This window comes from Dipodomys merriami, unplaced genomic scaffold, assembly GCF_024711535.1.
Source record: "Dipodomys merriami isolate MVZ:Mamm:240054 unplaced genomic scaffold, mDipMer1.0.p SCAF_51, whole genome shotgun sequence".
NCBI classification, from domain to species: domain Eukaryota; kingdom Metazoa; phylum Chordata; class Mammalia; order Rodentia; family Heteromyidae; genus Dipodomys; species Dipodomys merriami.
This window is the reverse complement of record NW_027206080.1, coordinates 5,729,478-5,744,245: the sequence shown is the minus strand read 5'-3', so window position 1 is coordinate 5,744,245 and position 14,768 is coordinate 5,729,478. Positions and strand designations below refer to the sequence as shown.

Here is a 14,768-nt window from a genome sequence, read left to right as displayed (position 1 = left end):
TATATACTTAAAGGCCAAATTACCTCCAGATGACTTGAATACATATCAAATAAAGACATTCAAAGTCAACAGGGAAAATTCAACAAGAAAAAAAATCTCTACCTTTATGCAAACTTAACATTTAGGAGTAACTATTGTCCTATTTTAGAAGCCAAGGGCATCATTAATATGAAATCGTTTACATTGTTTTTCAAAGCAGTAATCCAGAGTAAAAATCCAATAATGTTTTACAAAGTCATTTAAAAAATCGCTTGTCTCAGTAGCTCAATTATTATTATTATAAAGATGATAGTTCTGACTCTTACTGAGAAATATATTAAGGATATGAGTTGCTTATGTTTTTCATTGCACAAAGTTAATAAAACTGCAGTGAGAGTTGACATGTTTATCCTGAGGTAGGACTTAAGTTTTAGCCACAGCTACAAATCATTAACACATAAAAGTATTAGTCATTAACATAAGTTCTAACCTATGAATTGTGTGAGAATTGCATAGAGGAGAAGTATCTATCATTTCCTTACACCTAATGTAAAGCTCCAAGATGCAATAAATCCTGAACTACTAGCAATAATAGCCACGTCTGAAATATAATGCCACGAGTAATATTGTTTGGATTTTCACCAAATTTAAAATGCTGTTTTCCGAAAATGCCTTAGTGTATTTATAAAACAAAACATTTGCAAGAAAGCCATACTGCGTACATGACATGTACAAAAGGTTGTTACATGAGAAAGGGTAGTTTTAAATTCTTAACATATTAAATGCTTTTCTAAAGAATTTGACACATTTTAATGATTCTCTCCTTTAAACACTCTTTTTTTTTCCTTACTCACTTTTATAGTTTCCCTTACAACTTCATGAATGATTCTAGTCACTATCTTTACAGTTATCTTGTGTGTGTGTGTGTGTGTGTGTGTGTGTGTGTGTGTGTGTGTGTGTGTGGTGTGTATAGATACATGCATTTTCCTTAAAAACTTAGTTCAAGAATCGGTTTCCCAGCTCATATTTGCAATTCCAGTTACTCAAGAGGCAGCCATTAGGAGGACTGCAATTTAAGGCCAGTCTGAGGAAAATATTAGCAAAATTTCATCTTTAAAAAAAAAAAAGCTATGCGTGGTGTGTGTGAGTTCAGATTTGTAATCCCAGTTTCGTTAACAGTAGGCAGGAAGACTGTAATCTGAGGCCAGCCCAAGGCAAAAAGTGAGAATCTACTTAGAAAATAGCTAAAGCAAAGGTGTGATTCAAGTGGTGAAGCATCTGCCTAGCAAGCATGAGGATCTAGGGTCAACAGGATTCTCCATGGCTCTGTAGTCTGTAAGCTACCTTCACCTCTGGCCAGCAATGATCATGGGTGTCCATGTCTACTCATCCTTAAAACCTTAAAATCCTTCCAATGTAGCCTAAGTACCAAAGCCTGAATTATAATTGTCTATTTACATGTTAACATCACACCCCCAAACCTGTCTGATTGCGAGTCATGTTCTGAGATAGGACTTTTAAGAGGTAATTGGATCATAAGGACTCTGACCTCATTAATGAACTATTTTATTCATGGATTCACAGCTTTTGAGAGATAGTGGACCAAGATGAGAAAGAAAATCCTAGCGGTATACTCTTGAAAGGTGTATATTTTTTCTCCAGCCTCTTCTTCTATCTCTCTTTGCTTTGTGTCTGCCCATTAAATGATCCACTTTGCTCTATTATGTGTGTGAAATATGATGTTCTGCCTTGCTGAAAAGCCCAAGACAGTGAACCCAATGCTGAAACTTCTACAAAAATGAGCCAAAATAAACCTTCCCTTCCTTTAAACTGATTTCCTCAAGTGATGAAAACGGGCTGGAGGATAGAATGAAAAGGCAAATACTTCAGAGATCAAACTTAGGAACTTAAATTCGGTGTTATAGCACTAAGAAGTAACTGAAAGTTCTTTGTAAAAGAACAAAATGGTCAGATAGGTACTTTAGGGAAATAATCTTTAAAGCTGTGTAAGCAGGTATTGAAAGAGGAGGAAATGTCTAGGGCTGTGATCCCACAGAATCTATTTCAACAGGATCTATTCTAATAAAAGTACAGAATGGTAACTGAGAGCAGAGAAAAGAAAATTATTCAAAGCAACTTCTAAGGAATTGGTAGTTGAGTACATTTGAATAGACAAAAAGGAAAAGTCAACAATGACAAATTCATAAAGCCATTTCTGACAAGGACCTCAGGATTTAATGAATTCCATGCATAAAAGAAAATACTTTAGAAAATTATTTCTCTTAAAGTTACCATGTGAACAATTCAGATCACTTACTGTCTGAAGCATCTAAGACTAAGGATCTAGATACCAAACTCAAAAACTTTACAGCATCATTAAAAACATAGCTGTGAAGATCCAGAATTGAATCAAATTAAACAAGCTCTATGTTTAGAGTTTTGAGCTACCTCTGAAGAGAGGGAGTGACAGAATACATACACGGATTCCAAATGCCAGAAAGGTGAGCTGTAAGGAAGGTAGATACCAAAAGAGTATGAATGCATAGTAATGATCAAATGCCGAAAAAAACAGTACAATACATTCCTATATGCTTCTCTTTGTGGCCATTCAATTCACAGTGTTCTGTCTGTAGTAGCCTAGATGAACGGCACCCCCAGAGTTGTGCAGAATACATCTGCTTAAAAGAGGAAAATAATAAGTAGCTCACAAGGATAGAATCTCATTCAGCCCTTGATCTAAAGCCTTAATAGTCAGAGGAGTTGCAGGATTGGATCCCCCCAGTATATAGAGATTTTAGTTCCACAGGGAGGAAGTCTCTCACCAGGAGAAAGGACCATGGTTCTGTTGGACTGGAAGTTAAAATTGGACTCCTACCACTAAATCAATACACAGAAGGGATTTATTGGCTGATTGGGGTGACTGGTGCCTAGCTATGAAGAGACACACCCTAGTGTCTACAAAGGAGTATGTATGGATTCCAGGAGGCTCCTTAAAGTGTGTCTTAGTAATACCATGATTATAAAGTCAATGCTAAAACAACCACCCAATCCAGACAAGACTCCCAAAGCCCAGACTATTCAGGATAAAAGTTTGAGTCACTCAGCAGGTAAAGAACTACACCAAGGTGAAGTTCCGGCTAAGGGCAAAGGAGGTAGTGCATGGAGAGTAGGAAATGGCTATAAATGCCAGCCATGATCAGGTGACCAGGGACCAAAGTGAAGACTGTAATTTTCAAGAAAATTTCTCATTTTATTGTTTTATGTGTGCTTAAATATGGCCTTGATTTTCTTCCCTCCTTTATCCTCTCTCACCATGTAAGATGAAATTTATCAACTTTACATCTTTGTATTTAATATTATTCACTTTTTGTAGTAGTATCTTAAATAAAGGATATTTAATACCACTCATGGAATGCCAGGAAAATAATGAATGTGTTATTCAGTGTGTGTGTGTGTGTGTGTGTGTGTGTGTGTGTGTGTGTGTGTGTGTGTATAATAGTTATATAATGTAAGACACAAGTATGATTTTGCTATTGCCTTCATTTACATATTAATTATCATTTAGAGAGATGTACATGAATAGCAAATTGACAAAGGATTGGATTGGCTTGTGATAGTTACATTTAAGTGTCAAGTCAGTTAGGGCTCAGCGTCCATGTATTTGGTAAATATTCTTCAGATTAACATTGTAAGAGATTAACACTCAAGGTGGCAAATGTTTGACTAAAGCAGTTTATACTTCATAATGCAAGTGAGAATCATCTATTTGAAGGACTGAAAAGAATTGAGGCCGACCTCCCATGACAAGAGGGAATTTTGCCAGCAGACTGCCTTGGGACTAACACTGAAGCTGTCTGAGTCTAGAATCTATCAGTTTGCCCCCCATCAGTATTGATGCTTACCATGCATTCACACCTCCCATGAACCAACCACCAAAACTGCTCCTTCCTAGACAGATGCTCATATATATATATATATATATATATATATATATATATATACATATATACATATATATACATACACATATACATATGCACACATATATGTATATATACATTCATATATATATATACACATAGACATATACCTGTATATAAATTTATACATATGTAAGTAGATAGGTGAATAGAGATATATAAATATATAGATAAAATACGCAGTTGTCCTTCATTATCCGTGGAGAATTGCTTCCAGAACCTTCCATAGGCTCACAAATATGCAGCTATTCAAGTCCCTTCTATTAAATCCTAGAACATTTGCATACCTCTGCACATGCTCCTGTGTACTGTCAACTCTAGATTTTTTTATAATATCGAATAGACTATAAATATAATGTAAATAGTCATGCTTCTATATTGTCTGAGGAATGACAAGAAAAACGAGTCTCTATATGTTCAATACACAGGTATTGTTTTCCTGAATATTTTCAACCTGCATTTAAATCCTACCTTCTTTATAGACAAAACTGTGAAGGATCACTTAAAGCATTACATAACTTAAAGCATTATCTCTTTTCCTCATCAGCTCACAGTTTGGGGCTCCAAGTGTGTTTGCTGATTCGGCAAGAAATGAGGAGGAGAATCCCAAGAGAATACATCAAACTACAGAGAAGCCCAGGTACACCAAACAATAGGTAATTGCTCTCTAAAAGGCAGAGAAAAGATCTGCTGATGACATAAACGTTTCCACATTGGAAAATGATTACTGGTTATTGTAAAGCCTCGGAATGTCCAACTCGGCTCTCCAGCTCATCAATACTAAAACCGAAGCATGCATTAGTATTCTTGTGGTTATTTATACGATAACATGTGGCTTTTGTCAGTGGTGTTTATCAGTCCTAAGGGCTGACACTCTTCTACGACCACCCAAATGTTTCCTGCACCCCTCTTCCGTGCCATCTCTTCATCCCCTTGGAAAACTTACAGCATACTTTCAGGTTCTACTGCACAAGCGCCGACGGCTTTTGTGACATTCACCAGGAGAGACTGGTTTATTCCAACCAGGAGGTTCACGAGTGGCTGAATGCCACCGCATTTCCGGACAAGAACTCGGTTTTCGTGTTCCTGGCAGCATTCTCCCAAGGCCCCAACCACATTTATAAGTACTTCCTCGGGCTGATCGGTTAAGAGTCCCACCAAAGTTTCGATGGCTCTGTATTCCCGAAACCTGAATTCAGAGAGAGAGACAGACAGACAGAGAAGACAGAGAGAGAGAGAGAGGGAGGGGGAAAATTAGTTGATGATATCAATAGTAAGAAAATGAGCAGCTAAGAATTACTAAATGCCTCATGTTCGTGCAACAACCCTATGATGGAGAGACTACTTAATCTCCACTGTCCAATGACTCGACTGAAGCTTGATATATAGTAATAGAGTAAGGCTGGTACTTCCTGACCCAGCCATCAGCTCAGACCTGCACCTGGGGTCACAAAACTGCACAGTCTCCAAGACAACTATGGTTTCATCCAACAAGTCTGAGCATCTGTGATTCCAATCTGCTAGTTTTGTGCTGGCTAACAGAGACAATTTTACAAGAAGAATACTAAATATTTAATGGAAATGAATTCTCCTTTTAATCTATGCATCATTTTACCATACAGTCTTAAACAAAGTTATTTTGTGTTAGCACATGTGTTATTTCTTTTTATAGAAACTCATCAGGTAGAGACAAAAGCAGATGTTGTCTCAGAATATTCATGGAGTATATGGCCTCTGTAGATGAAGAGATAGATCTGAAGATTAAAATAAAATTTACAATAAAACGATGCAATCATATTTGAAAATAACTCTTCTTTGATTTTTTTTTTTTGAGATAGGTTTCAAAGGGCTCTTTCAGGCCTGGTCTTAAATTCATGATCCTCCTCCTGCCTCAGCTTCCCCAGTACTGAAATTACAAGTGTATGCTACCAGGCCCAGCTAAAACTGACTACTCTATAAGAGTGGTTGGTTAGCATTCAGAGGACTCATCTCTTTTTCTTAGAAAAGGAAACATAATGAAACTACTTCTATGTCTAAAGGTTCCGTGAACCATTCATTCCTTCACTCAGAAACCTAAGAGATGTCTAGCTTACATGGCTGTCCAAATGCAAAACAGCCTATTCACAGAAAGATCACATATATCAGCAAGCTCTACTGAGGCTTATAAAGTTATTGATAAGCCAGGCATTGGTGGCTCACACCTGTAATCCTAGCTACTCAGGAGGCTGAGAACTGAGGATTGCAGTACAAAGCCAGCTTGAGCAGCAAAGTCCATGAGACACTTATCCCCAATTAGCCACCAAAAAGCCAGAAGTAGAGCTGTGGCTCAAATGTAGAGTGCTAGCCTTGAGCAAAAAAAATCCTAGTGCCCAGGCCCTGAGTTCAAGACCCAAGACCAGTACACACACACACATACACCACATATATACACACACATAAACATACACACACACCACACACACATACACACACCACACACACACACACACACACACACACACACACACACACACACACACACACACACACACACACACACACACACACCTAAGGTGTGGGCAGCAGTACAGTCAACTCTTTATGAAAGCAAGATGAAATTACAGACAGTGTTTCCTGGCCACTTGAATGCCTTCTCTTACTTGGTTACATTCTCCTTGCTGATAGAGCATTTCCATATTGCCCCTGTGACAGCAGCTAATCGTTCTTTATTATCTGTCTTCTTCAGTAGACTGGCCAGGGGTTTAAGACCTCCATGCTGCCTAACCAGGTCACGAGTTTCCTCATCTTCAGCACACTGTACAGAAAGGGAGAAGTCAGAGGTCAAAACATCTTGAGCGCTGGGCACTTAATGGCTCATGCCTATAATCCTAGCTACACAGGAGGCTGAGATCTGAAGATCAGGGTTCAAAAACCAGCCTGAGCAGAAAGGTCCATGAGACTCTTATCTCCAATTAACCACCAGAAAACTGGAAGTGGCACTGTGGCTCAAAGTGGTAGAGTGCTAGTCTTGAGCAAAAAAAAGCTCAGCAACAGCTTCCAGGCTCTGAGTTTAAGCCCCATAACCAATAAATAAATAAATAAACCTGCCCATTCAGTGATTGCTGAAGAGTCTGACATTCTATAGATCCTCCTCAACTTACTATGGATTTGTCACTTCCCAGATGGTACAAAAGCAACAGACACCAATTAGAATCCATTTTGGCAATTTTGAACTCTGACCTCTTCCTGGATCACAGGTTGCATAATGCTCTCTCGTGAAGCCAGCTGGCAGCAGCATGCCAGGCATATAAATACATACAGGTGTTTGTAATCTCATGAGATTACAATGATGAACCACCAATCAACACCTTACAGTATATGAAATCTCCAAGCCCCATTATTTAGCAAATAAGGTATATTCAAAGCATTTGTGATTACAATATTTTCAATTTGCTATGGATCCATCATCAAAATGTCACCTCATCATAAACTGAGGAGTGTCTGTGGTAAATACCAAACACCTTTTCCAAGAATCTTATTTCTGAAGATGCCTCCAAGTAGGACAGAATTCTTTCCCACACTGGCAGCAATCTGACAATGTTTCTCTCTCTCTGTATGATTCTAGGAAGCATAGAAGTTTCTACAGACTTGGTCATTCTCCCAAGCTGCTTCTGAGGTAGCCTGGGCTCCCATGGAGCAGAGACAGGTCAGTAACAAACCCACACTGGCCTGTACTTGGATGAGGATGTTCACAGTAGAACAACCAGAGTCTTGGGGAATGTAGTAGAGAATATAGAGATGTAAAGTAATACTCAGGCCTTTCATCTAGAGATGAAGAATTTTCTCAATGAAGTCTCTTGTGCTCTTGGGTTCTGTCAATTGTGCCTAGCATTTTATTCAAACATGTTTACCCATATTTGTGTCATCCCTCGAAATAGTTATATATGTATATATAATATAGTAATATATTATTAATAATTACATTATAAATATATTATGTATAATCTATAATGTATATATACATTGCACACACACTCCTAACTGGTCACTCTTCTCAGGCTATAGACCCAGTAGATGATAAAGTTATAAAGTTAGTATAGGCTTTTCTTTTTTACTATCATTATTATTGTTGTCATTTCCAGATGCCTGGTGAATGCTACCAGACGAATTCTTTATCATCATGTGCCACAGAGGTAAGCCTGCCATGTTTTCCTTCTGAGTATAATTTTTGATTTGGGTTCAATGGTGAATTTTGAAAATTAAATACAATTTCTAGCCAACTCTTAATGGTCATTCCTGTGGAAGTGTTTGTGTGTGTGCGTGTGCATGTGTGTGTGTGTGTGTGTGTGTGTGTGTGTGTGTGTGTGAAGGCTATATATTCTTACTTACTAAACTGTGCCTTCTCAAAATATGTTAAAATATGTTAAAAGTCCTAACACCTCTAAATATAGCTGTATTTGAGGACTGGGTCTTTGTACAGGAAATTAAAAATTAAATAAGATCACTGGGATGGGCCCTAATCCAATTTGGCTGCTTTTCTTATATAAGAAGAAGAGGAGAAGATGCAGACATACACAATGGAAACATGACATGAAGACACTAAAAGATGGCTATGAGCCAAGGAGAAAGGCCCTCAGAGGAAATTAACCTTGCTGACACCTTCATCTAGGAACTTCCAGCCTTCAGGACTATGAAGGGATCACAAACCTCAGCAAACGAATACAGCCCCCAAAGGAAGTACACCCTGTCTTTGCCTCTGAATTTTCACTGCATTCTCTCATTCTGCATATCCTATGTGTATTACTGATTAGGTAGAAGCTGCGTGGTCAGTAACCAGCCAGACACTCATTTGTAAATGTCATCTCTCCTTCTTGGCCATCCTATAACCTATTCTCTATGAAATTTATAATCCACAAAAGTGAATTTAAAGTGGGCTGGATAACAAAATAAATAAATAAAAAGATGTAATAAGAATACACATGTAGGGCTGGGAATATGACTCAGTGGTAGAGTGCTTGCCTTGCATGCATGAGGTCCTGGGCTCAATTTCTCAGCACCACATAAGCAGAAAAAGCCGGAAGTGGTGCTGTGGCTCAAGTGGTAGAGCACTAGCCTTGAGCTGAAGAGCTGAGGGACAGTGCCCAGGCCCAGGGTTCAGGCCTCACAACCGACAAAAAAAAAAAAGAATACAGAGCCGGGCGCTGGTGGCTCACGCCTGTAATCCTAGCTACTCAGGAGGCTGAGATCTGAGGATCGCGGTTCAAAGCCAGCCCGGGCTTTGAGACCGTGAGCCTCCTATCTCCAATAAACCACCAGAAAACCGGAAGTGGCACTGTAGCTCAAGTGGTAGAGTGCTCGCTTTGAGCTGAAGAGCTGAGGGACAGCGCCCAGGCCCAGAGTTCAAGCCCCACGGCCGACAAAAAAAAAAAAAAAGAAAAAAAGAATACACATGTATTCATTGATCTTGTCTCCAAAATATAGAAGAAAATTATCCTAAGATAATTGACTTTGAACAGAATATGTGTAAATGAACACAGGAGTTTCCTATACTTACTTTGACTATCATATCCTAAGTAATTTATCTTTTAGGAGATGATGAGAGATGTAGGTCTTATAAAAAGTTGGTAATCAGATCCATGTAAGCATGCTTCTCTGTAACATATATAAATACAGTAGTATCCACCATTATTCTAAGAGATAATGCTTCTTAGATCTGCACAGACATGAAAATCCTGGGAAAATTTAGGCGAAGATTCTTGTGTCTTCTCCCTCCCCCAGAGAAGGAGATCACATGTTTAAAACACTGCCCTGGACTATATGCAAAAGAGAAGCAGCCACTGAGGGGCAATGGCTCCCACCTGGTAGATGGCCATGGCACAATGCTCCTGAAGCTGCTCATTCTCGCTATTCAGGTTCTTCACAAGGTTTTCAATGATCCTTTCTGCTTTGATTGCAGCTCGATAGTTCTCCTAGGCATATAAAGTTAAGTATTTATGTGTGTCTAATGAATAAAAAATTGCATCAATTTGCATTTCTTCATAATCATGAAGAACAAACTTTCTCGCTGAAAAGAGACTGAAGTCAATGCTTAACACAGCAGTCTGAATTCATCCACGGTGGAAAAACCATATTACACAGGTACTGATTTCATAAATGTACTATGGGTTCCATTTTCTTTTTCTAAGAAAGCAAAGAAAACTCAAGTGGTTTGCATACCTCTGATGCACACTCTTGCAACGTGCCCACCACTGGAATGAGCATGTTTTCATGAGAAGTCTTCAACAACCGAGCCAACAAAGGGATGCCTCCAGCTTTACGAATGGCTTCTTTGCTTGAGTGACTCTTACTACAGCTCCACAAGGCCAGCGCCCCACAGCGAGCCACTTCCACGTCTCTAGTTTCATACAAACTCGGCAGAGTGGGCTCAGCTGTACTCTGTCCACAGTCTAATAAAGCCACCTACATGAATAGACATATGCCATGTACATGGACATCATTCAACCAAAATTCATCCTGCAATTGCTAGAGGGTTGCTGAGGGAAGGAGTGGGTGGGGAGGGATGAATGAGATGACATTGAACAAGACACATTGTATTCATCAACAGCTTTGTTGTTTGGCAACTCCTTTGTATAATTATTCAAAGAAAACAAAAACATAGCTCAGCTGGGTGCTGGTGACTCATACCTGTAATTCTTGCTTCTCAGGAGACTGAGATCTGAGGATTACAGTTTGAAGCTAACCTTGGCAGGTAAGACCAGGAGACTCTTATCTCCAATTATGACCCCCCCCAAAAAAAAGCCAGAAGTGGTGCTGTGAGTGTTAGAGCACTAGCCTTGAGCAAAACAGCTCAGGGACAGCTCCCAGGCACTGAGTTCAAGCCCAAGGACACACACACACACACACACACACACACACACACACACACAAACCCCCACCCCAAGTCCATGCTAAAATCCATATTCATTTAATAAATGCTTGTTGCTTCTTCATGGGGGTAAGAAGGATTATAGAGAAGACTTGTCTCTCATGTTAAGAAATGGAGGCCAGAAGTAGAGACAATCTTCAAGATAAAGGCTGCAGGGAGAGACCTGGGAACTAGTGACCCTAACTAAGAAGATACGTTTCTAAGTACATTGACTTCTTCAGCATCTCTGCTGGCATGGCAAAGGTGAGGAGAATGCAGAATTGTTTTCTTTCGCTGGTAGTTCTTAAGATAACCATTTTTTTTCTGATTACAAAAGACAGACAGACAAATTTGCCTATGTAGAAAAACACATTTCTAGATTTTTTAAACCAAAATATTGGTAATCATTTTAGAGACACCTGTGAACAATTTTGTGTACTTCTGGTATGCATCTCTAATTTTGTGTATATGTTTCTAGATGGCTGGGGAACTCCTTCAAACTTAGGATTGTGCTGGGGGGAACATGTGGCTTAGGTGGTAGAGAACTTGTTCAGCAAGCACAAAGCTCTGATTCAAACTCCACTACCACAAATATATTGAAGATCATAGATGCAATACCTCATATTATAGAATATGTATTTTAGTCCTTACAACTAAATATCCTTTCCAAACACAATAGTGACAGCTGACTACAAATGGTTGTTTATTTTTGTCAGTTGTGGGGCATGGACTGGGGGCCTGGGCACTGTCTCTAAGCTTTGTCACTCAAGGTAGTATTCTACCACTTGTAGTTTGAACCACAGTGATTTTCTGGTGGTTAACTAGAGATAAGAGTTTCATGGACTTTCCTGCCCAGGATGGCTTTGAACCATGATCCTCAGATCTCAGCCTCCTGAATAGCTAGGGTTACAGGTGTGAGCCACAGGTGTCCAGCTTTCCAGATGATTTATTATGGGCACACCCATAAGTATTTTACTGACTGAATACTGTGAACACCCAAGCTGTTTGCACCTTCTCAGTCTCAACCCACAGAGTTGAAAAAGGGCTTTCAGTCTGACTGTGCACTTGGAGATCACATCAGCAGTCTCAGAATTGCCATACTGGGTCCCACTTTCCAGAGATCAATCTGTCTTTCCCTACTCCTTTCTTTTCTTTTCTTTTCTTTTTCTTTCTTTCTTTCTTTCTTTCTTTCTTTCTTTCTTTCTTTCTTTCTTTCTTTCTTCCTTTCTTTCTGTCTTTCTTTCTTTCTTTCTTTCTGTGGTGCTGGAGATCAAACTCAGGGCCTTGTGCATGGTAGACAATCACCATACTGATTATACCCCCAGTCTTGGAATCACCATTTCTTACCATCTCTGTTCATATTCATAAACAGATCCCTAACAATACCCTAGGTGTCCGTTCTATACTTTAAAATGTCTCTATTTTTCAAAATGAGGTCGAACATGCTTTTCAGGCCACATGCTAATAGAAGTACACAAAACTAATTCTTATCAACATCCAACCGTCAAAGAACACTGCAGAGATGTGGCATTTATAAAGGCTCAACAGTAACCCCAAGTCCCGGGAGGTGATGGCCCCGTGGGTGGCAGCTCAGGCCCACTGGCCATGGCCGTCCATCAGTACTCACCAGTTTGTTAATGCCTCCGTGTTGCCTCACCACCCGCCGGGCTCTCTTGAACTTGGCAACGTTTGCGATGGTTTCAGCTGCCAGACACTTCAGACTCTTGTGTGGAGAATCAAGGATGCTAACCATAATTGGTAATCCCCCAAGGTCAACAATATTGCGTCTGATTTGAGGATTATGACTGATTTCCTTCAGGATTTTTAATGAACCAATCTACACGGGAAAAATGTGATTGATGAATGAACGCTTAACATATAACCAGTGCAGTGTTTTTAAAAAGTCTAAGCCTACCTAAAGTCCTTCCTCAATTAAGTTCGTTAAGAAATAGTTTCCATCCCCAGAGGCTGCACACATCCTCCATCTTTTCCTTTATTTGGGTAAACAAACACCATCAGTCCAGAAACACAAGAAACGAATGGAAAAGACAAAGTGAAGGAAAGAAAAAAAAAACAAGAGAAAGAGAAAGAAAAGAAATCGACAGCATAGTGAGGCACCCCTGGCTCACACTGATAATCCAGGAGGTGGAAATCTGAGGATCTTCATTCCAAGCCAGCCTGGGTAGAAAACCTGAGCGACTCTTAAACAAATCTAAGAGCAAAAGCCAGAAGTAGTTGAGCACTTGAGTGGAAAAGAAGCTAAGCTAGAACGAGAAACCTTGAGTTCAAATTACAGTACTAGTACAAAAAAGAAAAATGTTGGGGAGGGAAGGGGAGAAGATGGGAGGAGAGAGAAGAATGGGAAGATAAGGGGATGGGGAATGAGAGAGGAGAGAATAAAGGATGAGGGGAGAAGACGGGGGGGGGGAAGGGGAGGGAAAGGGAGAGAAAGGGAGAAGAGAAAGGAAGAGGAGGCAAGAAGAGGAGAGAAGGAAGGAAAGAGAGGAGGGGGAAAAGAGAAGAGGAAGGGAGGGGAGAATAACAGAGAAGGGGAAGGGAAAGGAGGGGAGAGGAGAGAAGGGAAAGGCAGAAGAAAAAAGGAAGATGGAAGAGAGGAAAGGAGAAAGGGAGAGAAGGGAAGGGAGGGGAGAAGAGAAGAAAGGAGATAGGAGAGAAAGAGAAAGGGAGGGGAAAAGAACAGAGAAGGGAAAGAAGAAGAAAGAAAGGGAAGGAATAGGAGAGAAAAGGAGGAAGGGAAGAGAGGGAAGAGAAAAGGAGAGGAGAAACTGACAATAAATCATACAGATGCATAGAGCTTGGAAGACATCCAAACGTGAGCTGAGCCCAAAACCCCTCTGCCATTGCCACAAAGCCACTCACCTTACATTTGACTTCATCTGTATCAAGCAAATTTATTAAAACTTCCAGGCCTCCAACATCTCTGATAGCCAGCTGACAGGTCTCTTGGGATAAGTTGAAATCCCTCATTGAACACAAAGCAATCACTGTGGCTGTCTGATTTCCACCCTACAAACAGAGGCAAGACCAAAGAATGGATAAAAGAAAACCATGTTCCTATAGAAATCTACTACGAAGATAGTTAGGACGGCATGGAAACTAAGAAATGTTTAATGTACTGTACACATTAAAATTTTTAAGTTCTCTGATTGGGCTCTAATTTGTTACATGAATCATGCCAGGCTGAAGCATGAAAAAGCTGTGCAGAGCATCATAAAACGTTCTGCCAGTTAAGAGTCCTAATTTAAATGTGCCCTGTCTCTTTCAAACAGCTGCAACTTTAGGTGATATTAAAAGATTAAAGAGAGTCAAAGGACAGGCCTCCACCACAGCTGCAGAATGCAAGCTGTACATCGAGGTAACCGGATGGTCTCCCAGTTCTTGTTCAATGAAATCACATCTGAAAATTATTCTTACAAACTATCGTATCGAAAGACATATACATTTGGCCTTTTTATCCCTCGTTTTTGGCATGTAATCCTAAAATCATTCTATAATCCTCAAGGTGCTCCATCTCTTTTGCATGTTAATTAGTTGGCTGTTGGTTGACTGGCCTGCCCCACAGAACTTCAGGATATAGACAGGTCACTAGAAAGACCAAGGTAGCAATAAAGAGTTAGGGCATTCAACTTCACTCCTTGAACTCTGGGAACTAGGAAGGGCCAAAGTCTGATTATTAATGTCCAAGGATTTCATCAATCATGCCTAGAGAATAAAAAAGGCTCTATAAGAGTCCTGAAGAACAGAGCTCAGGAATTTTCTGGATCACAGAACACTTGGAACTTCCTGGACGGTAATATTCCCACACAGGACATGGCCCCCATAGCTTACCAATCTCTTCATCAGCATTCTGTGGAAATATGGTTTATGCTAGACCAGAAAATGTGTTTCCCTAAGTCCTGTGAGCT

General features: G+C 39.9%; 1 protein-coding gene across 2 annotated transcripts in view; it reads right to left on the bottom strand.

Annotated features, from left to right (window-relative positions):
• Positions 1-14,768, bottom strand: part of Odad2 (outer dynein arm docking complex subunit 2) — a 136,566-nt gene that overhangs the window by 73,750 nt on the left and 48,048 nt on the right. For both annotated transcript variants that reach the window (XM_069998205.1, XM_069998206.1), the window contains 6 exons: positions 13,723-13,869; positions 12,470-12,679; positions 10,155-10,397; positions 9,797-9,907; positions 6,599-6,753; positions 4,906-5,148 (listed from right to left, as the gene is read on the bottom strand). In XM_069998205.1, the coding sequence (XP_069854306.1) occupies positions 4,906-5,148; positions 6,599-6,753; positions 9,797-9,907; positions 10,155-10,397; positions 12,470-12,679; positions 13,723-13,869 (1,109 nt within the window). The remainder of the gene's footprint in view (positions 1-4,905; positions 5,149-6,598; positions 6,754-9,796; positions 9,908-10,154; positions 10,398-12,469; positions 12,680-13,722; positions 13,870-14,768) is intronic.